The following is a 24,298-nucleotide window of genomic DNA, read 5'->3' as shown; positions in this document are numbered from 1 at the left end:
TTTACCATGTAGGCCCAAGATCTGTTATTAGGGTACGTTTCTAATTCTCGGAACATACTATCATAAACAAGTTTTACATATTTAATATCATATGTGTTTACTATCTTTAACCAATATCTAATTACATTAATGCTATGTCTGACGGATAAAGACGTTCTTCCCAATTCTCCATATATAAAGTTATTCTGTGTTTGCCTTCGTACTCTTAATAATAATTTGCAATAATTTAAATGTATTCGTTCTATCTTTATATTGCTCTGTAAACCCCATATTTCGGACCCATAACTTAAAACCGGATAAATTAATTTATCAAATATTTCTAATCTGTGTTGTATTGTAATGTTATAAAATTTCGACATATATTGTCTTAACTTAAAAATAGCTTTCAAAGATTGTCCACACAGACTATCAAACGTTTTAGAAAAAGAGCCCCCTGAGGAAAAGACAAAACCCAAATATGTAAAGTTATCAACAATTTCTTATACATTGTTATTATATAACAAGATGTGTTTGTGAAACACAATGTCCCCCTATATGGTGTTTGACCTTGTAGGATGACCTTGAACTTGACCCTTCACCACTCAAAATGTGCAGCTCCATGAGATACACATGCATTTCAAATATAAAATTGCTAGCTTCAATATTGCAGATGTGACATTACATGAGCAATTTTGACCCAAATATTTGACCTTGAAGGATGACCTTGACCTTGACCTTTCACCACTCAAAATGTGCAGCTCCATAAGATACACATGCATGCCAAATATCAAGTTGCTATCTTCAATATTGCAAAAGTATTCATAAAATTAGCGATTTGAGCCACATACATTTGACCTCTGACCTTGAAGGATGACCTTGACCTTGACCTTTCACCGCTCAAATTGTGCAGCTCCATGAGATACACATGCATGCCAAATATCAAGTTGCTATCTTCAATATTGCAAAAGTACTCATAAAATGAGCGATTTTGGCCACATATATTTGACATCTGACCTTGAAGGATGACCTTGACCTTGACCTTTCACCACTCAAATTGTGCAGCTCCATGAGATACACATGCATGCCAAATATCAAGTTGCTATCTTGAAAATTGAAATACTGCAAAAGTGTACATTAAATGAGCGATTTTGACCCATATATTTGACCTTTGACCTTGAAGGATGACCTTGACCTTGACCTTTTACCACTCAAAATGTGCAGCTCTATGAGATACATATGCATGCCAAATATCAAGTTCCTATCTTCAATATTGCAAAAGTTATTGCAAATGTTAAAGTTGGCGCAAACCAACCAACCAACAGACCAACCAACAGACCAACAGACAGGGCAAATACAATATGTCCCCCACTACTATAGTGGGGGACATAAAAATCTCATATTTTGTCTAAGTCTTCCTCCTTTTTTAAAAACCATGACTTTAGTTTTTTGTGTATTAACCGTTAACTTCCATCGATCACAGTATTGTTTTAACAAATCTAATCCTATCTGTAAGCCAGTTTCACTTTCTGAAAACAAAACAATATCGTCAGCATATAACATTATTAATAATTTTAAGGTGTCTAGATTTATTCCATCATAATTATTTGTCAGCAAATATTCCTCAATGTCATTCAAATACATTGCAAATAAAAATGGAGACAATGATTCACCCTGACGTACCCCTAACAGGCATGTAAAACTATCGCTAACCTCATTGTCATATTTTACCATTGACTTAACAATACTATACATTGAACGAATAATGTTTAATATTTTCCCTCTAATACCAAGCTTTATCAGTTTATACCACAGAATATCTCTTACTACGTAATCAAATGCTTTTGTAAAATCTATAAATGTTACAAATAGTTTCTTTTTCTTATATAATACATGCTGTATTACGTTATGCAATACAAAAATATTATCTATTGTGCCCATGTTTTGTCTAAATCCTGCCTGAGCCTCAATGTAAACATTATACTTTTCCGCCCAGATTGTTAGCCGGTCATTTAAAACTTTTGTAAATAATTTGCCTAGTGCACTCAATAAAGTAATACCCCTGTAGTTATTCGTATTATTAACATCACCTTTCTTATGCAATGGGACCACATAACCCTCTGACCATGTTTCTGGGAAGTAACCCGAATCAAAACATTTATTAAATAATGTGCAAAGAACTGTCGCGAACATGTCTATTTCACATCCATACTTAAAAAAATCGTTAAGGAAGTTATCTGGACCACCCGATTTGCCATTTTTTAGTTTTTTACAACATTTTTTTTATTTCATGCGTGGTAATAATATTATTCAATTCTTCAAACATTATGTTTAATTCTCCCCCTAGATATCTCTCGTTAAAATATAAAATGTCTTCATCTGGCTGAAAAAACACAGAATCGGGATCATTTACCGATTTAAAATAATTTTAAAAATCATCTGATGACAAAGAACTTGCATTGCCCACAACCGATCCTTTTAACATTTTCCAAAATAACTTTGCATTATTTTTTCTGGCTAATTCCAATTTATGCGTTTGCAGTTTATCATAATCATATTTTTTATTTCTAACACATTTTTTATAATTTGATCTAGCTGCCACCATGTCCCTCCTTGTATCATCGCAATGATTATTTCTGTAATAATTAAGAGAAGTATAATAATAATTCTTTAAATTTTTACACTCATGGTCAAAGTATACACCATCCTTATTGTGATTTTGGTTAAAAAAATTACTATGTAAATTATGTTTAAATATAGGCTTACATACCCCATCCAATATATCTGTAAAAGTTTTAACATTTAAATCCAAATCCTCATGTGAGTTTGACAAAAGAATGTTTCCACAAAGAGATTCAAAATGTATAGTATTTTCTTCCGAGCTTAATACATTCATGTACAAATCTTTTTTACTATCATCCCATTTATATTTGTATAACAATTTAACATGATCGCCTTTATTTTTGACATCAACAAAATTATCCAATGTGTGCATATTTAAACTAAACGAGATGACACAGTGATCGGACACAATATTAGGATCGTAAATTTCAAATGTTTTAAACAGTTTAAGAACATCGCTTTTACACAAAACATAATCGACAACGCTACACCCTTGTGTGTTTACACATGTGAATTTACCAATGCCTTTATCTGTACCACAGCGGCCGTTTACTATCCTTAAACCTGTCGATATACAAAAATCTAGTAATATTTTGCCATAATCATTTACTGTTTTATCTTGACTGTTTCTTTCGATTGCATCATCCATAACATAATCATCTGGCAACATGTCTAAAATATGTTTATTTTCATATACTGCATAATCTGGCTTAATTCCCACCCGTGCATTTAAATCCCCACACATTATAAATGTACAATCATTACCATACTCCTGTTCAAAATAAATCATATCATTTGTTAATATATCAAAGATATTATCATCATTTAGGATTTCCCTACTACTACCTTATACCTACTATACCAATAAAAAAGTGCCGTTGCCATTTGAAGAAACCTTTCAAAACTGAGGGTAACAATAATAGTTATAATGACCTTTGCCTCCAAGCATCTGCTGAAGCCTTTGCATCTGTGCCATGGGATTCTGGGCACCTTTTAACACAACGAAACAAGCCTTATAAACAGTTGATCGTGTCAAACACACTTTTCTCAAATATTTAGGAAAAATATATCTAATAATACAACTGTTTTTTTGACAAAGCTGTTTATTTCGAGACTAGCTTCTTCAGAATAACAAGTAAAACATTCGTAAATATTATTTAATAAAGGGACGTATTGCCGGTAATTAGGCAATTCTTTAAAAAAAAGTATTACCGTTTAAACGTTGTAGTAATTGGTTTCTTGACAAGTATGTCTCGTTTTTTTTATAAACAACATACAAACAACAACATTTGTATAATACACGTCGTTGTCCGGGAACGATTTTTGCGGGCGCGTGGAAACATTTGTAGTAATGTGCATTTTATAATTGAAATCTATTTGAAGTACCGATATACGCATGTAAAATCTCTTTAAAAAGACATTAGTATAGTGACACTTTAATTGAAGAAGGCTGTGTTTGTAGGCTTTAGCTCAAACCTCACTCGAGCGTGTATCAAAATAATGTGTTTGCACTGCATGTCTTCTCAATGACGTCATTACTATAAAACGTTTTGAAACGAGAGAATATGAATTGATCGTATACATTAATACATTACTGGATGTTACATGTGTATACCATCAGCATCAAACAAGCAGAAATTAATAGCATATTTGATTTAAGTATTGTTCAACAACACATTTATAACTTATATTTTAACCTTCACATATCATGTACGCCTAAGTACCTTACCTGCTCCACCCCGGTTCTGTGCCCCTAACAATGGTGATACCTGGTTTGCTGGAGAGCTTCCTCTACCTGTTGTAAATTAATACAGATATAAAAACATAACGACTAATTAAAACATCTGTTGCTCGAAACGGCGATTGTGGGGATTTCCATTGATAGACAACAATGTGTTATATACAAACAAACAATAAAGTATACACACCTGTCATTATAATATATATCAAATAACTTTCAACATGATAATCAATGATCTTCACATTTATAAGAACACAAACAACTTGTGAAACTCTTGCGTACTCATATACATAGAAGTCCCAAAATAAGAACGCAATGCAGTTAAATTACATATTTATATTGCACATTTGAAGAATCATACTATAATCGAAGTATCTTACTATTATGGTTATGTACTCATCGGTTTTCATTTTAACCCATTTATGCCTAGCGTCTAGAAAAAAGGCCTTGGCAAACAGCGTAGCCCCATGATGCAGCGTCTCATCAGGGTCTGCGCTGTTTGCTTAAAGGAATTTCTGTAAGGAATATTATAATCATAGAAATAAATATACTAGACGTCCCTAATTTTGGAAATAAATTGATCCAATTTAGAAGGATGGGACAGTCAACTAGGCATAAATTGGTAAGGTATTGATGAGTTGCTATGAAACGTCTCACCAAACCGGTATAAATCCTTAGCATCACAACTCGTTGTTAATTGAAAGATGAACAACTTCATATCGAAAATATATCATAATGAAATGATAAAATAAAACATGATATATATTTAATAAATACATATCGTAATTAAAATATTTCTTGATGTGTTTAGATATTTTTCAATTCGTTGCATTACCTGCACTACCAAGGTTCTGTTCGCCAAGGAACGGGGCCATTTGGTTAGAAGGAACACTGCCTCTCCCTGTTTGTAATGAAGAAACATACACTAAGAACAAAAAAAAACAAGTGCAGAAATGCACAAAATTCAAACACATTATGCGCTATACAGTGTGTTTAATTGTAGAGACTAAACGTAGCCCCTTGTATGTATAGCCCTGTATTGAAAATAAGAACAGAGTGTATGAAAGATGACCCTACCTGCACTGCCTAGGTTGTGTCCGCCAAATAATGACGACATTGAGTTTGATGTAGCGATTACTGCTAGAAATAACGGATAGACGATGCATTACAGTGCTGGTTTCTCGATTTTACGAATACTTCATTGTGTAGAATACATAGTTAAAAGCATTATTAACCAGATATTTCATATGTTCAATATAACCACTAACCTGCACCACCAGGATTGTGTGCACCCAATGAAGAAACACTTTGGTTTAAAGGTGCGCCTCCTGTCGCTGTTAAAAATAAATATAAATAAATTCGTGTTCAATTTGAGGAAGCAATAATTAATTGTCCACGTACATTAAATATAACATTATCAGATAGTTAGAGTATCCATTCGTATACTGTCTCTGAAACGTATACAACTTGAATACGTGTTCGAGATTGATGCAACAATGACTCGTCAATGACAGCACAAGATATTTATATGTTATTACGAGTAAACTGCCATCAATATTTTAACTTGTCCTCAAGAATGTTCGACTGTTTGTGTATCTGTTGAAACAAACTCGATATGTATATGCACCAGCCGTATGTATGGATCATATGCAAACACTCTCTAAAACAGTTACCTAGTATAATTACAGGAATAATCACACTCTAGAAACATCACCAGCAGAGACTGTCTTGATAACATCCGCTAAATTGTATTTGGAGATGTCACACATGACTACTTACACGGAAGACAAAACATTCGGCTCAACATTAAACATAAACACGATGAAAGGCATCTAGTTTTAAGACTTTATTTATACGTACCTGCCGAAGCCTGACTTTGGGCTCCAAGCGACGGACGCAACTGGTCATTGTGCGCTCCTCCCAGTCCTCCTGTGTAAATCCCAAATACTTATGTAGGTAGTAGTTAATGTAAGGAACAGTGTAAGTTTTTTTTTCATTTAAAGTTTCACTTGAGCCCAGATTTATGGGCATGTATTAAACACACAAAAACAAACTAGTTATTATTAAATGATACTGGGCGTTTATGTTGAAGTATCAAAAATACTCAAAATCAACGAATATTTCGCAAACTATTTTGTAAAATAAAGTAAACCCATACAAAATCAGTGTTCTTATAGCAATTGCCAAACTTTCATCGATAGATGTTGTATCGTAAACATAGCACAATATATTTCATTTTAATGACCTCTCAAAATAGTAATATTGTTAAAAATTAAGCTACGCTTATTAATAAACCATGTGAAAAAAGAAATACTTATAATACATATTACGATTAGTGTAGGAGTTTTGGACTATATTTAGGCACAGCCTCTCACTGTATATAGTCGTTTTTAAAATACCCAATACTTTGTTTTACAATGTACCGATATATTTTTGTATGTTTATAATCTGAATGTCCCGTGACTTTGTTTTATGTATATTGTACGTTACATTTAATGTATACTCATGGGCTTATTGCCTACTTTATTATCAAATAAACTAAACTTTGTACCGGGTCTGAATTATTACAAAATGATGGGTAGTAACGAGTCGTTATGTTTATCATACCTCCACGCCCTATTTGTTAAAGAAATATTAGTAATACGATTTAATCGCTACAACTCTGTATTTTAAGCGGGGATGAATATGTTGTACGACGTTTGGCTTGCTAATTATAACGTCTTAAGCACTTGCGCTAAATACTGTTTGCTGATTTTGCTGTTAAATAAAGGCTTCTTAAAAACTAATGAACAAATGAAACACTCTTTGCACATCAAACATTTATTTCGAAATGTTCCACTTAACATTATAGACACACCAGGAAACGTTGTAACTGTTCCTAAACAACGCAACCTTAATTAACTTCGTCGTCGAATCCAGTAATTAGTTCAAATCCTCTACCCAACCCCATTCCTCTGCCACGCCCTGAAATGTGTGACGTCAGCATATACTCATTATCGGAACCACGAAATAAATTACGTGGTCAACACATTATATACCAGAAGATAAGTATTGATGCAAAGCTTCAAAGGGCGTCGGGAATTTCAGTGTAAAAGGCATCCAATGAAGTTACATGGAACGATTTTTTTCTACTGTAAATATTAATATATTGGCCGATTATTTTAAACAAAATAGAAAAAGATACTGGTATAACCATTATCTATGATTTTGTGTTATAACCCCCAAATAACCATTATCTATGATGTTGTGTTATAACCCCCATATAACCATCATCTTGATTTTGAATATTTCTTAGTTAATTTTATTTATATTGGTTTCCTTTTTTACTGTCATCCGTGTGCAGTTTTCCTTAATGGAACAGAACTGTGTAGGTTTTAACAAATCTGCTTCATCTTGTAAGCGTAATTTCATATTTTTCTCAACTTCAAGGGGAGATGATTCTGAACTTATTCTTACGTTGCTCATTTACGATAGGGGTTGAGTACTCATTGATATGAAAACACTGTAAAAGTTTTAATGTGTTTACGAACCCACCCACACCCTCTCACACATATATTTTATGGGAATACTAAAAACAAAAAATGGTTACAATAAAACAGCATATTTATTTAAACTAAAATGTCTACATCAAAACAAAAAGTTAACATAGAACACAAATAAAATAATTTGATTCTACTTGGGCTCGAACCTTGAGCCTCTGACATGCGAAGCGAGCGTGTAACTACCACACTACGACACCGCTTGAAAAAACACCTAACGAAGATATTTATAAGCTATTAAGAGTCGGTTTAAATGTAAACCCGGTAGTTCAAACGCTGGATAGTGAGCGGGGTTAAAGGTCCATACCAAAGGGTCCATACCACTGGCAAGATACGGGTCAGGCCTGCGGCCTTCTATATGTGGTCCTTAACAAAAACCTGTAGGGGGACTTCATAGTTATGAGACTGGGGTGCTGTGATGGTGCTCCTCATTGATAAGCGGCTGCTTCCTTTAGCAAGACTCATTATTACAATAAATAATACGTGTCGCGCTGCGCGCTCTATAGCGCCTTTATTAGTAACTAGGTGGTTGCTAGGATAGTGGAACAAAGGTTTTTATGTGTTAACGAACCCCCCCCCCCCCCCCACCCTCTCACACATATATTTCATGGGCATAATAAAACCAAAAAAATGTTACAATAAAACAGCATATTTATTTTAACTATACTGTCTTCATCAAAACAAAAACTTAACATAGAACACAAATAAAATAATTTGATTCTACTGGGGTTCGAACCTTGGACCTCTCACATGTGAAGCGAGCGTGTAACCACTACACTACGGAACCGCTAGAAAATCACCTTCTAACTAATATATTAAGGTAGTGGGAGCCTAATGGGTACTTTTAAGAAACATTGTTTCTTTTATTATTTTTATATGTTTTTATTTCCACATAGTAAATTCTATATCACAACTAATTGCAAAAGTTTACAACTTTTTACCAGCCGGTTAACTTTTTATACTTGGTTGAATACACCTACCCTTTGACTCGGTTGGGCGTTTTCTATGGATTTAACCTATATCCAAAATATATAGTTTTTTGTAATATGATATACAGTTTAGTTTATTAGATAATACAGTAGGCAATATGCCCATGAGTATACATGAAATATCAAATACAATAAGCAAAAACACAAAGTCACAGGTCATTCGAATCATAGACATCAAACATACATCGGTACAATGTAAAGCAAAGTATTGGATATTTTATAAGACAAAATACAGCAAGAGGCTGTGCATAAGTATATACAAAAGTCCTACCCTAATCATAATACGTATTATAAGTATTTCTTATTTCCCATGCTTTAAAAATAAACATAGCTAAATTTTTAACTATATTGCTATTTTGAGAGGTCAATAAATCTATAAACTTTAACATATTTGGTCTTACGTAATAACATGGTTTTAAATAAGCTTTTCTTACATCAGTATATAATGTACACTCCATAACAAAGTGGTATTCGTCTTCTAAGACATTGCATAAAGTACATTTTCTTTCTTCATAAGGAATAGCTATTGGTTTTTGCCATCTACCCGTTTCAACTTTAAGCTTATGTGCAGAGACTCTTAATCTAGAGAGTGCCATTCTGTACTTTGGGATATTTACATCACTTAAATAGGATTTAAATTTAAAATCGGATATTAATATGTATGTTTTTGCTCTAGTTGATTCACTCAATTCGGTTTTCCAATTTTGTATAAACATATCTGTAACTCTTACTCTAAAAATTTTCAAAAATATTTCTACATCCCCTACCCCTTGGTTCAGCCACACATCGTTAAAACCACAATTATCTAATAGACTTTTTACCATGTAGGCCCAAGATCTGTTATTAGGGTACGTTTCTAATTCTCGGAACATACTATCATAAACAAGTTTTACATATTTAATATCATGTGTGTTTACTATCTTTAACCAATATCTAATTACATTAATGCTATGTCTGACGGATAAAGACGTTCTTCCCAATTCTCCATATATAAAGTTATTCTGTGTTTGCCTTCGTACTCTTAATAATAATTTGCAATAATTTAAATGTATTCGTTCTATCTTTATATTGCTCTGTAAACCCCATATTTCGGACCCATAACTTAAAACCGGATAAATTAATTTATCAAATATTTCTAATCTGTGTTGTATTGTAATGTTATAAAATTTCGACATATATTGTCTTAACTTAAAAATAGCTTTCAAAGATTGTCCACACAGACTATCAAACGTTTTAGAAAAAGAGCCCCCTGAGGAAAAGACAAAACCCAAATATGTAAAGTTATCAACAATTTCTTATACATTGTTATTATATAACAAGATGTGTTTGTGAAACACAATGTCCCCCTATATGGTGTTTGACCTTGTAGGATGACCTTGAACTTGACCCTTCACCACTCAAAATGTGCAGCTCCATGAGATACACATGCATTTCAAATATAAAATTGCTAGCTTCAATATTGCAGATGTGACATTACATGAGCAATTTTGACCCAAATATTTGACCTTGAAGGATGACCTTGACCTTGACCTTTCACCACTCAAAATGTGCAGCTCCATAAGATACACATGCATGCCAAATATCAAGTTGCTATCTTCAATATTGCAAAAGTATTCATAAAATTAGCGATTTGAGCCACATACATTTGACCTCTGACCTTGAAGGATGACCTTGACCTTGACCTTTCACCGCTCAAATTGTGCAGCTCCATGAGATACACATGCATGCCAAATATCAAGTTGCTATCTTCAATATTGCAAAAGTACTCATAAAATGAGCGATTTTGGCCACATATATTTGACATCTGACCTTGAAGGATGACCTTGACCTTGACCTTTCACCACTCAGAAGAATTGAATAATATTATTACCACGCATGAAATAAAAAAAATGTTGTAAAAAACTAAAAAATGGCAAATCGGGTGGTCCAGATAACTTCCTTAACGATTTTTTTAAGTATGGATGTGAAATAGACATGTTCGCGACAGTTCTTTGCACATTATTTAATAAATGTTTTGATTCGGGTTACTTCCCAGAAACATGGTCAGAGGGTTATGTGGTCCCATTGCATAAGAAAGGTGATGTTAATAATACGAATAACTACAGGGGTATTACTTTATTGAGTGCACTAGGCAAATTATTTACAAAAGTTTTAAATGACCGGCTAACAATCTGGGCGGAAAAGTATAATGTTTACATTGAGGCTCAGGCAGGATTTAGACAAAACATGGGCACAATAGATAATATTTTTGTATTGCATAACGTAATACAGCATGTATTATATAAGAAAAAGAAACTATTTGTAACATTTATAGATTTTACAAAAGCATTTGATTACGTAGTAAGAGATATTCTGTGGTATAAACTGATAAAGCTTGGTATTAGAGGGAAAATATTAAACATTATTCGTTCAATGTATAGTATTGTTAAGTCAATGGTAAAATATGACAATGAGGTTAGCGATAGTTTTACATGCCTGTTAGGGGTACGTCAGGGTGAATCATTGTCTCCATTTTTATTTGCAATGTATTTGAATGACATTGAGGAATATTTGCTGACAAATAATTATGATGGAATAAATCTAGACACCTTAAAATTATTAATAATGTTATATGCTGACGATATTGTTTTGTTTTCAGAAAGTGAAACTGGCTTACAGATAGGATTAGATTTGTTAAAACAATACTGTGATCGATGGAAGTTAACGGTTAATACACAAAAAACTAAAGTCATGGTTTTTAAAAAAGGAGGAAGACTTAGACAAAATATGAGATTTTTATGTCCCCCACTATAGTAGTGGGGGACATATTGTATTTGCCCTGTCTGTTGGTCTGTTGGTTGGTCTGTTGGTTGGTTGGTTTGCGCCAACTTTAACATTTGCAATAACTTTTGCAATATTGAAGATAGGAACTTGATATTTGGCATGCATATGTATCTCATAGAGCTGCACATTTTGAGTGGTAAAAGGTCAAGGTCAAGGTCATCCTTCAAGGTCAAAGGTCAAATATATGGGTCAAAATCGCTCATTTAATGTACACTTTTGCAGTATTTCAATTTTCAAGATAGCAACTTGATATTTGGCATGCATGTGTATCTCATGGAGCTGCACAATTTGAGTGGTGAAAGGTCAAGGTCAAGGTCATCCTTCAAGGTCAGATGTCAAATATATGTGGCCAAAATCGCTCATTTTATGAGTACTTTTGCAATATTGAAGATAGCAACTTGATATTTGGCATGCATGTGTATCTCATGGAGCTGCACAATTTGAGCGGTGAAAGGTCAAGGTCAAGGTCATCCTTCAAGGTCAGAGGTCAAATGTATGTGGCTCAAATCGCTAATTTTATGAATACTTTTGCAATATTGAAGATAGCAACTTGATATTTGGCATGCATGTGTATCTTATGGAGCTGCACATTTTGAGTGGTGAAAGGTCAAGGTCAAGGTCATCCTTCAAGGTCAAATATTTGGGTCAAAATTGCTCATGTAATGTCACATCTGCAATATTGAAGCTAGCAATTTTATATTTGAAATGCATGTGTATCTCATGGAGCTGCACATTTTGAGTGGTGAAGGGTCAAGTTCAAGGTCATCCTACAAGGTCAAACACCATATAGGGGGACATTGTGTTTCACAAACACATCTTGTTATATAATAACAATGTATAAGAAATTGTTGATAACTTTACATATTTGGGTTTTGTCTTTTCCTCAGGGGGCTCTTTTTCTAAAACGTTTGATAGTCTGTGTGGACAATCTTTGAAAGCTATTTTTAAGTTAAGACAATATATGTCGAAATTTTATAACATTACAATACAACACAGATTAGAAATATTTGATAAATTAATTTATCCGGTTTTAAGTTATGGGTCCGAAATATGGGGTTTACAGAGCAATATAAAGATAGAACGAATACATTTAAATTATTGCAAATTATTATTAAGAGTACGAAGGCAAACACAGAATAACTTTATATATGGAGAATTGGGAAGAACGTCTTTATCCGTCAGACATAGCATTAATGTAATTAGATATTGGTTAAAGATAGTAAACACACATGATATTAAATATGTAAAACTTGTTTATGATAGTATGTTCCGAGAATTAGAAACGTACCCTAATAACAGATCTTGGGCCTACATGGTAAAAAGTCTATTAGATAATTGTGGTTTTAACGATGTGTGGCTGAACCAAGGGGTAGGGGATGTAGAAATATTTTTGAAAATTTTTAGAGTAAGAGTTACAGATATGTTTATACAAAATTGGAAAACCGAATTGAGTGAATCAACTAGAGCAAAAACATACATATTAATATCCGATTTTAAATTTAAATCCTATTTAAGTGATGTAAATATCCCAAAGTACAGAATGGCACTCTCTAGATTAAGAGTCTCTGCACATAAGCTTAAAGTTGAAACGGGTAGATGGCAAAAACCAATAGCTATTCCTTATGAAGAAAGAAAATGTACTTTATGCAATGTCTTAGAAGACGAATACCACTTTGTTATGGAGTGTACATTATATACTGATGTAAGAAAAGCTTATTTAAAACCATGTTATTACGTAAGACCAAATATGTTAAAGTTTATAGATTTATTGACCTCTCAAAATAGCAATATAGTTAAAAATTTAGCTATGTTTATTTTTAAAGCATGGGAAATAAGAAATACTTATAATACGTATTATGATTAGGGTAGGACTTTTGTATATACTTATGCACAGCCTCTTGCTGTATTTTGTCTTATAAAATATCCAATACTTTGCTTTACATTGTACCGGTGTATTTTTGATGTCTAAACATCACAATAATGTCCGCTCTCTAATTCTAGTAGTTTTCATCCAATCTTCACCAAACTTGGTCAGAAGTTGTATCTAGACGATGTCTAGGCCAAGTTCGAATATTGGTCATGCCGGGTCAAAAACAAGGTCACGGGGTATTTTAGTGCGTTTTAAACCTCACCAGGTTGTCCGTTGTCTAATTCAAGTAGTTTTCATCCTATCCTCACTAAACTTGGTCACAAGTTTTATCTAAATGAACTCTAGGACAAGTTTGAACATGGGCCATTCTGGGCCTAAAACTTGGTTACGGGGTCACTTAGTGCGTTATTTAACATTCAGCATGGTGTCCGCTCTCTAATTCAAGTAGTTTACATCCGATCTACACCAAACTTGGTCAGAAGTTTTATGGAGATGATCTTAAGGCCAAGTTAGAACATGGACCTTTCTGGGTCAAAAACTAGGTCAATGGGTAACTTAGTGCGTTTTAAAAATTGAGCATGGTGTCCGCTGTTTTATGTGAAGACGACATGTAAAATATTATGTGTCGATGCGGCATGTGGGGGTATTCGTCACGTCTGTGACAAAGCTCTAGTTCATGTTTGTTTATATTCGCTGTATGGATCAGTCTCGATACAACAATATCGGAACTCATCTTTTCTTGTTAGTGTACCTGCCCTTAGTAAACATCAAACGAAAGCGTTTCAATTTGAGCATGAACAAGTTAATTTATGGTTAAAACAAACTTTTTCAATTCAAATAAAGGAATAATTTTGCTAAGTAAAACGTTTATGAAATGTGATGCTTAACGGACAGTTTCACATTTTAGATGTTGAAAACACACATTAATACTTAACCGGTCTTATCATATATTTTAGGTTATTTTAATTCTTTATCCTTGTAAAATACCATATGACTTATTGTGCAAAAGTAATGCGATAACGCCATCATTTGGAATGCATTTGCAATTTATACAAAAACAAATTGACGTTAGCTTCACGATTGGAATAGCTGGAACGTCTGAAGCTGTCCAACTATTGTTGTGTTTATAAATGTATGTATCATTGTGATTTATACATACGTTTTTACCAGAGGAGGAAAAGAAGCCCATCACTATTGGATCGTCGATGGCGAAACCGAGAGGTATAAACACTTATCACAAGTGATAAATTCATCGTAAATTATTCGTCGTTTAGGCAGGGGTCATGCCTCCGGTGAGTTCAGACCACTGAACCCTCGCAATAGACTAGATGAGTGAACAGTAGTATATAGAGGATAGTTATTAGCTTGTATTGACTGCGTGTTGTACATTGCCATCGTGAGCACAAGGAACACCAGTATGACCATCGTTGCTAGAGGACTTGTTAGTTGGTATACGGTGAATACTTCAAAATACAGGAGGCGTCTCATTAAAGAGACGACCTTGTGTCCCCAAGTTCACTGAACATCGGTTAAACGTGTCATCTTATGGTTTAACGCAGTGTTGAACCTTGGAACACTGAGTACAGTCGCCAGTATGTTTCCACTAGACCGTAATAGTTTAAATAAAGGGCTTTACATCTAACCAAACGTAACCATTTTATACCGTAAGTGTGTGGTAAACTTAAAAAAAGCCAAAAATGTTTGCCGGATTTTTAAAGGTGTACTAGGGGATGCGGCAGGTGGCCTGGAAGGAATCGGTACGTAAGAAAACTGGTTTAAAACAACAAAGCTTTGTTTTCGCTTATATGCGGTTATTGAAGTTGAGTCCTTTAGATAGTTTTTGTGTAAATATGCAATGTTTTAACATGTTCTTAAATCTATTTGTGTTAAATTGGTTAATCGACATTTTCCCAGTCGCAATGTTGGGAATTTGAGTAAAGGATCTGATTAAGATTGGTCACCGGCATTGGTCTCTGTCACAAGAAAGCTTTACAAAACCTCGAAAGTCAAAATCTGACTAAAATAATTTTATATTGTTTTTACGACATAGCATACATGTACAAGGATCGGTTTTAAGAACTTTACTTTGAATAATGATTTGATAGTGTCCAAATGGTCACTACACTATGTTGTACATAAAATTTAATTTCAATTTAGGTGGCGATATTTTAATTGTTTAAAATAATAACTGATCACAGGGGAAAAATCACAGGGACTGAGCAAATACGCGAACCTTTCTGGTTTTGTATAAAAATAAAACATAATCAAAATATATTTATTTTGTGGTTTTTCTAACAACAGCGCAGACTTTTGCTGTTCGAGTTTTGGTTAACGCGTATTTTCTTCAAATTTACAAGACGATAGCGATTACACGGTTTATTGCTTTATTGATAACCGTTACACTACAGTCACTTATTAAGGCAGTAGGTGCCTAGTGAGATCGGGAATAGTCAGTCGATATCGCCGTATTCGGAAAGCATTTCGGCTTTAAGCGATATCTACGGTAAAGTCCGGAAATAATACTAAATACACAAAATAAATTTGTATTTTTTTATTTAAGAGTTTAATTTGCTTATCTCTTTAAGATTTAATAACTATACAATATAAATATAAGTTAAATTAATTCGTTTCATAAAATATTTGTGTCCATGACGTCACGATTGTTGACATTTTCTTAGCAAAATGAAAGTGCGAAATAATAGCGAGCGATTTGCAAAATCGAAAAAGAAGCAAACACCGATCGATAATGTCAACTGCGTCGTCTAGTAAGGCTGCCATTGATGCTTATGAGAAAGAAATGGAGTAAGTGTAAAAACTAACTTTTAATACAATGTTATTGACTATTCTGGTGCCATATTTTAGTATTTTTTCTTATCAACTGTCTTTTTATTTCCTATTCCTGATGAACATGAAACATATTAATAATAATGGTTTTATTAAAGGCTCTGTGTTCATAGTTTGGTAAAATTACATTTTTAAAAAGATTTTTGGTTAGAACCCCAGGGCAGGCACATTATTAAAAAAAAATTGTGATTGTTATTATAAACATGATAAGGTATTCCAAATATTACAATTTTTAAAATAAATTCATTACTTTTAGTAATAAATCTTATGGAGGAGCATAGGTATATTACAATTCTGAGCTATTCATATAAATGGTGAATTCTTTTCACACGCTATCATTTTAGTTCAACGACTTGTCAATATGTATTGTGTTTGTTATGCTGAAAATTGATTTTTCTCATAACCAACGATCATATACGACGTCAGAATGAAACTTAAAGGGGAATTAAAGGGGAATTATAAAATTAATGAAATAAGCATTGTGTGAATTTAATTTTGTATTTCAGTTCGAGGTACAGTAATGCCTGATGTTACTTAGATTGCTGCTGTGCGTTTGAAGACGGGTTTTAAGTTCTTGACATATGCGAAGACAACAGTGCCAATTTCTTCCGAAGCTCAGAAAGTGATTGGCATCTCTGTTGATCATGGCATAATGCGTATAATGAAATGCATATATTGTACATATTTATTTAACACAGCATATTTTCTACTTACTGAATGAATTTCATTAAGTTTTACCATTCCTAACTCAAGAAATTTTACTTTGAGTATGCCTACCCCAATTCATTTTAACGCAATGAATTTAAGTATAAATTTGTATATCACTTATATTTGGGTTTTTTCTAGTTTCTTATTGAAAGCTACAGTTATAATCCATGACATGTAAAGAAATTTAGCTAACTATGAATTAATTTTGATATAATAATACATTAACAAGAGCACCGCATAATGGGTGACACGCTCGGCTGCGAAAGCTTGTAAGAATATTTTTTTAGAGGTCACAGTGACCTTGACCTTTGACCTAGTAACCCAAAATGGGTGTGGCATGTAGAACTCATCAAGTTGCATCTACATATGACGTTTCAAAGTTGTAGGTGGAAGTACTGTGATGTTAGAGGCAAAGTTAAAGTTTTATATTAGAGGTCACAGTTACCTTGACCATTGACCTAGTGACCAAAAAATGGGTGTGGTGTGTAGAACTCATCAAGGTGCATGTACATATGAAGTTTCAAAGTTGTAGATGGAAGCACTATGATGTTGGAGGCAAAGTTAAAGTTTTATATTAGAGGTCACAGTGACCTTGACCTTTGACCTAGTGACCCAAAAATGGGTGTGGCATGTAGATCTCATCAAGGTGCATGTACATATGAATTTTCAAAGTTGTATGTTGAAGCACTATGATGTTAGAGCCAATGCAAAGGTTTTAGCACGACGGCGGACGTCGGCCGGCGGACGACAAAAAGGCTATGACAAAACCTCGGAGTTTTCTCCGAAAACAGCCGAGCTAATACTACAATCTTTAGGTTACCTAAAGTCAAAAGGCAACATATGACTACAGGCGCAGTTCACCACAAAATGTTAAAGTTGTCCCAATATTACGTAGCATAAATATGTATAAGTTATCATGTTTCTCTAATCATGTAGCACAATAATATACAACTTATATTTTAATAAAAACATCCAGATTAATGACAACCAGATGTACATAATTTAGTATCAGTATACAGCCATTGCGTGATTTTGACTTGCTGCGTGTCATTTGATAGCCATATTATCTCGTTCCGTGACTTTTCGTCACTGAAAAACTGACCGATTTTAGGGACCACTTCAGATAAAATATGTTTTTGCGTTTGTGAATTTTGGTAGTCCCTCATTGTTTTTAGCAATGAAAGTATCCCTTAAGTCATCATTTCCGGAACTAGTAAATATGGCTTTCAAATAACACAAGGTAAGTCCATATCCCGCAATGTTTTCAGCTGTTTGTCGCTTTAGAGTTCCTCTATGCAACAGCACTTCTAACAATCTAATGTTCTTTGCCTTTAGGGCTTTTCACGACTTAAACAAACTGAATTATGGATTGCAGTAACAGTAAAGATGTGGGCCATATTGTCAGTAATTTAACATGTTTTAGCAAAGATCCCAGTGCTTCAACATCATCAGGATCACTGTGGGCCTTGCAGGTTGCCTGGAGAACACGTTCACTAGATCTTCCTGTTTGTGTGACTGTCAAGGATACGATGTTTGAAAACCGGCAAAGAGTAAACAAAACTGCTTACACAATTACAAACGTTGCAATGCAGTGTGTGTTCAGCAATGCACTAACCAAAACCGGAAAATCAAACCTGCGCCCATAATGAGCAACACAAATGGCTCTGGGAAACTTTGCAAGCCACATCATACAATCATGTAGAGAAGTTTTAATTGATAGACTATCAACACTTCCACCATTTACACGCATTATGCCATGATCAACAGAGATGCCAATCACTTTCTGAGCTTCGGAAGAAATTGGCACTGTTGTCTTCGCATATGTCAAGAACTTAAAACCCGTCTTCAAACGCACAGCAGCAATCTAAGTAACATCAGGCATTACTGTACCTCGAACTGAAATACAAAATTAAATTCACACAATGCTTATTTCATTAATTTTATAATTCCCCTTTAAGTTTCATTCTGACGTCGTATATGATCGTTGGTTATGAGAAAAATCAATTTTCAGCATAACAAACACAATACATATTGACAAGTCGTTGAACTAAAATGATAGCGTGTGAAAAGAATTCACCATTTATATGAATAGCTCAGAATTGTAATATACCTATGCTCCTCCATAAGATTTATTACTAAAAGTAATGAATTTATTTTAAAAATTGTAATATTTGGAATACCTTATCATGTTTATAATAACAATCACAATTTTTTTTTAATAATGTGCCTGCCCTGGGGTTCTAACCAAAAATCTTTTTAAAAATGTAATTTTACCAAACTATGAACACAGAGCCTTTAATAAAACCATTATTATTAATATGTTTCATGTTCATCAGGAATAGGAAATAAAAAGACAGTTGATAAGAAAAAATACTAAAATATGGCACCAGAATAGTCAATAACATTGTATTAAAAGTTAGTTTTTACACTTACTCCATTTCTTTCTCATAAGCATCAATGGCAGCCTTACTAGACGACGCAGTTGACATTATCGATCGGTGTTTGCTTCTTTTTCGATTTTGCAAATCGCTCGCTATTATTTCGCACTTTCATTTTGCTAAGAAAATGTCAACAATCGTGACGTCATGGACACAAATATTTTATGAAACGAATTAATTTAACTTATATTTATATTGTATAGTTATTAAATCTTAAAGAGATAAGCAAATTAAACTCTTAAATAAAAAAATACAAATTTATTTTGTGTATTTAGTATTATTTCCGGACTTTACCGTAGATATCGCTTAAAGCCGAAATGCTTTCCGAATACGGCGATATCGACTGACTATTCCCGATCTCACTAGGCACCTACTGCCTTAATAAGTGACTGTAGTGTAACGGTTATCAATAAAGCAATAAACCGTGTAATCGCTATCGTCTTGTAAAATTGAAGAAAATACGCGTTAACCAAAACTCGAACAGCAAAAGTCTGCGCTGTTGTTAGAAAAACCACAAAATAAATATATTTTGATTATGTTTTATTTTTATACAAAACCAGAAAGGTTCGCGTATTTGCTCAGTCCCTGTGATTTTTCCCCTGTGATCAGTTATTATTTTAAACAATTAAAATATCGCCACCTAAATTGAAATTAAATTTTATGTACAACATAGTGTAGTGACCATTTGGACACTATCAAATCATTATTCAAAGTAAAGTTCTTAAAACCGATCCTTGTACATGTATGCTATGTCGTAAAAACAATATAAAATTATTTTAGTCAGATTTTGACTTTCGAGGTTTTGTAAAGCTTTCTTGTGACAGAGACCAATGCCGGTGACCAATCTTAATCAGATCCTTTACTCAAATTCCCAACATTGCGACTGGGAAAATGTCGATTAACCAATTTAACACAAATAGATTTAAGAACATGTTAAAACATTGCATATTTACACAAAAACTATCTAAAGGACTCAACTTCAATAACCGCATATAAGCGAAAACAAAGCTTTGTTGTTTTAAACCAGTTTTCTTACGTACCGATTCCTTCCAGGCCACCTGCCGCATCCCCTAGTACACCTTTAAAAATCCGGCAAACATTTTTGGCTTTTTTTAAGTTTACCACACACTTACGGTATAAAATGGTTACGTTTGGTTAGATGTAAAGCCCTTTATTTAAACTATTACGGTCCTAGTGGAAACATACTGGCGACTGTACTCAGTGTTCCAAGGTTCAACACTGCGTTAAACCATAAGATGACACGTTTAACCGATGTTCAGTGAACTTGGGGACACAAGGTCGTCTCTTTAATGAGACGCCTCCTGTATTTTGAAGTATTCACCGTATACCAACTAACAAGTCCTCTAGCAACGATGGTCATACTGGTGTTCCTTGTGCTCACGATGGCAATGTACAACACGCAGTCAATACAAGCTAATAACTATCCTCTATATACTACTGTTCACTCATCTAGTCTATTGCGAGGGTTCAGTGGTCTGAACTCACCGGAGGCATGACCCCTGCCTAAACGACGAATAATTTACGATGAATTTATCACTTGTGATAAGTGTTTATACCTCTCGGTTTCGCCATCGACGATCCAATAGTGATGGGCTTCTTTTCCTCCTCTGGTAAAAACGTATGTATAAATCACAATGATACATACATTTATAAACACAACAATAGTTGGGACAGCTTCAGACGTTCCAGCTATTCCAATCGTGAAGCTAACGTCAATTTGTTTTTGTATAAATTGCAAATGCATTCCAAATGATGGCGTTATCGCATTACTTTTGCACAATAAGTCATATGGTATTTTACAAGGATAAAGAATTAAAATAACCTAAAATATATGATAAGACCGGTTAAGTATTAATGTGTGTTTTCAACATCTAAAATGTGAAACTGTCCGTTAAGCATCACATTTCATAAACGTTTTACTTAGCAAAATTATTCCTTTATTTGAATTGAAAAAGTTTGTTTTAACCATAAATTAACTTGTTCATGCTCAAATTGAAACGCTTTCGTTTGATGTTTACTAAGGGCAGGTACACTAACAAGAAAAGATGAGTTCCGATATTGTTGTATCGAGACTGATCCATACAGCGAATATAAACAAACATGAACTAGAGCTTTGTCACAGACGTGACGAATACCCCCACATGCCGCATCGACACATAATATTTTACATGTCGTCTTCACATAAAACAGCGGACACCATGCTCAATTTTTAAAACGCACTAAGTTACCCATTGACCTAGTTTTTGACCCAGAAAGGTCCATGTTCTAACTTGGCCTTAAGATCATCTCCATAAAACTTCTGACCAAGTTTGGTGTAGATCGGATGTAAACTACTTGAATTAGAGAGCGGACACCATGCTGAATGTTAAATAACGCACTAAGTGACCCCGTAACCAAGTTTTAGGCCCAGAATGGCCCATGTTCAAACTCGTCCTAGAGTTCATTTAGATAAAACTTGTGACCAAGTTTAGTGAGGATAGGATGAAAACTACTTGAATTAGACAACGGACAACCTGGTGAGGTTTAAAACGCACTAAAATACCCCGTGACCTTGTTTTTGACCCGGCATGACCAATATTCGAACTTGGCCTAGACATCGTCTAGATACAACTTCTGACCAAGTTTGGTGAAGATTGGATGAAAACTACTAGAATTAGAGAGCGGACATTATTGTGATGTTTAAAACGCACTAAGTGACCCCGTGACCTTGTTTTTGACCTGGCATGACCCATATTCAAACTTGCCCTAGACATTATCAAGATACAATTTCTGACCAATTTTGGTGACGATTGGATAAAAACTACTTGAATTAGAGAGCGGACAACATGGTGAGGTTTAAAACACACTATGTGACCCTGTGACCTAGTTTTTGACCCGGCATGGCCCATGTTCAAACTTGACCTACGCATCATCTAGTTACAACTTCTGACCAAGTGTGGTGAAGATCGGATTTGAACCGCTTGAAACAGAGAGCGGACACCATGCTCAATGTGGAAAACATACTAAGTGACCCTGTGACCTAGTTTTTTATCTGGCATGGCCCATGTTCCAACTTGGCCTTCAGATTATCTAGATAAAACTTCTGACTAAGTTTGGTGAAGATCGGATGAAAACTACTTGAATTTGAGAGAGGCCACCATGCTGAATGTTAAAAAAGCACAAAGTAACCCCGTGACCTAGTTTTTGACCCGGCAAGGGCCATGTTCAAACCTGGCCTTAAGATCATCTAGGTTTAACTTCTGACCAAGTTGGGTGAAGATCGGATAAAAACTACTTGAATTAGAGAGCGGACAACATGCTGAATGTTTAAAACGCACTAAGTGACCCCGTGACCTTGTTTTAACCCGGCAAGGCCCATGTTCGAACTTGGCCTAGACATAATGTAGATACAACTTCTGATTAACTTTGGTGAAGATCGGATGAAAACTACTTGAATTAGAGAGCGGACACCATGCTGAATTTTAAAAAACGCACTTAGTATCCCCGTGACCTAGTTTTTGACCCGGCAAGACCATGTTCTAACTTGGCCTTAAGATCATCTAGATTCAACTTCTGACCAAGTTTGGTGAAGATCGGATGAAAACTACTTGAATTAGATAGCGGACAACATGCTGAATGTTTAAAACGCACTAAGTGACCCCGTGACCAAGTTTTTGACGCGGCAAGGCCCATGTTCGAACTTGGCCTAGACATAATGTAGATACAACTTCTGATTAAGTTTGGTGAAGATCGGATGAAAGCTACTTGAATCAGACAGCGGACACCATGCTGAATTTTAAAACACGCACAAGGTGACCCTTTGACCTTGTTTTTGATCAGGCAAGGGCCATGTTCGAACATGGCCTTAAGATCATCTAGATACAACTTCTGACCAAGTTTGGTAAAAATCGGATGAAAACTACTTGAATTAGAGAGCGAACAACATGCTGAATGTTTAAAACGCACTAAGTGACCCCGTGACCTAGTTTTTGACCCGGCAAGGCCCACGTTCGAACTTGGCCTAGACATCATGTAGATACAATTTCTGACCAAGATTGGTAAGCAATAGCCTATTACCTTTGCAATCGAAGTATTTGATTCGTTGAAATTGATTATTAATAAAATGAAAAACATTATATTAATTTGTCAAATACTTAAATATTATATACATCTTGGACAAATGGGCATCTTATCTACAGTATAAGTGAAATGTCTTGAAAGGCTCGATTTTTGTTTACCTTCTGCCCCGTTTGCCATACCAGCAAAGTCCTCGAACATTCTATAGGTCTTGAAAGCTGGGTTAGATGTCGAAAAGTTACCTAAATCAATTAACTTTAAATTATTAAAACATGTTTACTTCTCGTGATCCAAGAAAACACATTCTTATACTTTTCCCTTCGCTAAACATTAACAAAAATAATTTAATGACCAATTGCTAAATACACGTATGTGCAAAAAGTTAATTTAAATGAACTTTATTTACTCCTCTCTGTTCCGGCTTTCTTTCATTGATGATTGATTTTCTTTGGTTGTTGCACTGCGCCAATATTGTTCGCTAACAATGAAAATATCAAAATGAATCGTGTAAGAATTATTTTCACCTTAGCCAGTGTTAAACATGCGAGTCATTTCTTCGTACATTCTTTGCGTTGATGGAGGTGGTCTCGGCTCGGAAAATTCATCTGTATGCGTATTATTTCAAATATAATTACAGTAAGGCATGAAATAGACCGTTCGCTAATATTTTT

The 24,298-nt window shown here is 34.4% G+C and overlaps 3 protein-coding genes and 1 long non-coding RNA gene across 39 annotated transcripts in view; 1 reads left to right on the top strand and 3 right to left on the bottom strand.

Moving 5' to 3' along the window:
* The window catches only part of LOC127876067 (PHD finger protein rhinoceros-like), an 88,548-nt gene that overhangs the window by 47,351 nt on the left and 16,899 nt on the right, over window positions 1-24,298 (bottom strand). For 22 of the 36 annotated variants that reach the window (XR_008047631.1, XM_052420962.1, XM_052420963.1 and 19 more), the window contains 4 exons: window positions 23,789-23,869; window positions 21,128-21,178; window positions 6,200-6,268; window positions 5,608-5,673 (listed from right to left, as the gene is read on the bottom strand). The exons of 1 other annotated variant lie outside the window; for it this stretch is intronic. Coding sequence is in view for 34 of the 35 variants with exons in the window: in XM_052420962.1 (XP_052276922.1) it covers window positions 5,608-5,673; window positions 6,200-6,268; window positions 21,128-21,178; window positions 23,789-23,869 (267 nt within the window). In the remaining variant the exon portion in view is untranslated. Of the gene's footprint in view, window positions 1-3,531; window positions 3,589-4,327; window positions 4,394-5,174; window positions 5,241-5,416; window positions 5,480-5,607; window positions 5,674-6,199; window positions 6,269-21,127; window positions 21,179-23,788; window positions 23,870-24,298 lie in introns of all 36 variants that reach the window. 13 more of the 36 variants (XM_052420937.1, XM_052420948.1, XM_052420936.1 and 10 more) reach the window with 11 other exon arrangements.
* On the bottom strand, window positions 102-3,431 carry LOC127876070 (uncharacterized). Its single transcript, XM_052420979.1, has 2 exons — window positions 1,019-3,431; window positions 102-866 (listed from the first exon to the last, which is right to left on the bottom strand). The coding sequence occupies exon 1, from the start codon at window positions 3,386-3,388 to the stop codon at window positions 2,405-2,407; it is 984 nt and encodes a 327-aa protein (XP_052276939.1). The 5' UTR covers window positions 3,389-3,431; the 3' UTR covers window positions 102-866; window positions 1,019-2,404.
* LOC127876071 (uncharacterized) lies at window positions 10,801-13,627 on the top strand. The gene is made up of 2 exons (XM_052420980.1): window positions 10,801-12,017; window positions 12,170-13,627. Exon 2 carries the CDS (start codon window positions 12,652-12,654, stop codon window positions 13,552-13,554), a length of 903 nt encoding a protein of 300 aa, XP_052276940.1. The 5' UTR covers window positions 10,801-12,017; window positions 12,170-12,651; the 3' UTR covers window positions 13,555-13,627.
* Window positions 18,020-20,578, bottom strand: LOC127876072 (uncharacterized). The gene is made up of 2 exons (XR_008047632.1): window positions 19,546-20,578; window positions 18,020-19,008 (listed from the first exon to the last, which is right to left on the bottom strand). It is a non-coding gene; the product is annotated as an uncharacterized LOC127876072 (long non-coding RNA).

This window comes from Dreissena polymorpha, chromosome 4, assembly GCF_020536995.1.
Source record: "Dreissena polymorpha isolate Duluth1 chromosome 4, UMN_Dpol_1.0, whole genome shotgun sequence".
Taxonomy (NCBI): Eukaryota; Metazoa; Mollusca; class Bivalvia; order Myida; family Dreissenidae; genus Dreissena; species Dreissena polymorpha.
Note: the sequence above shows the minus strand (reverse complement) of the source record. Positions and strands in the feature narration are given on the sequence as shown.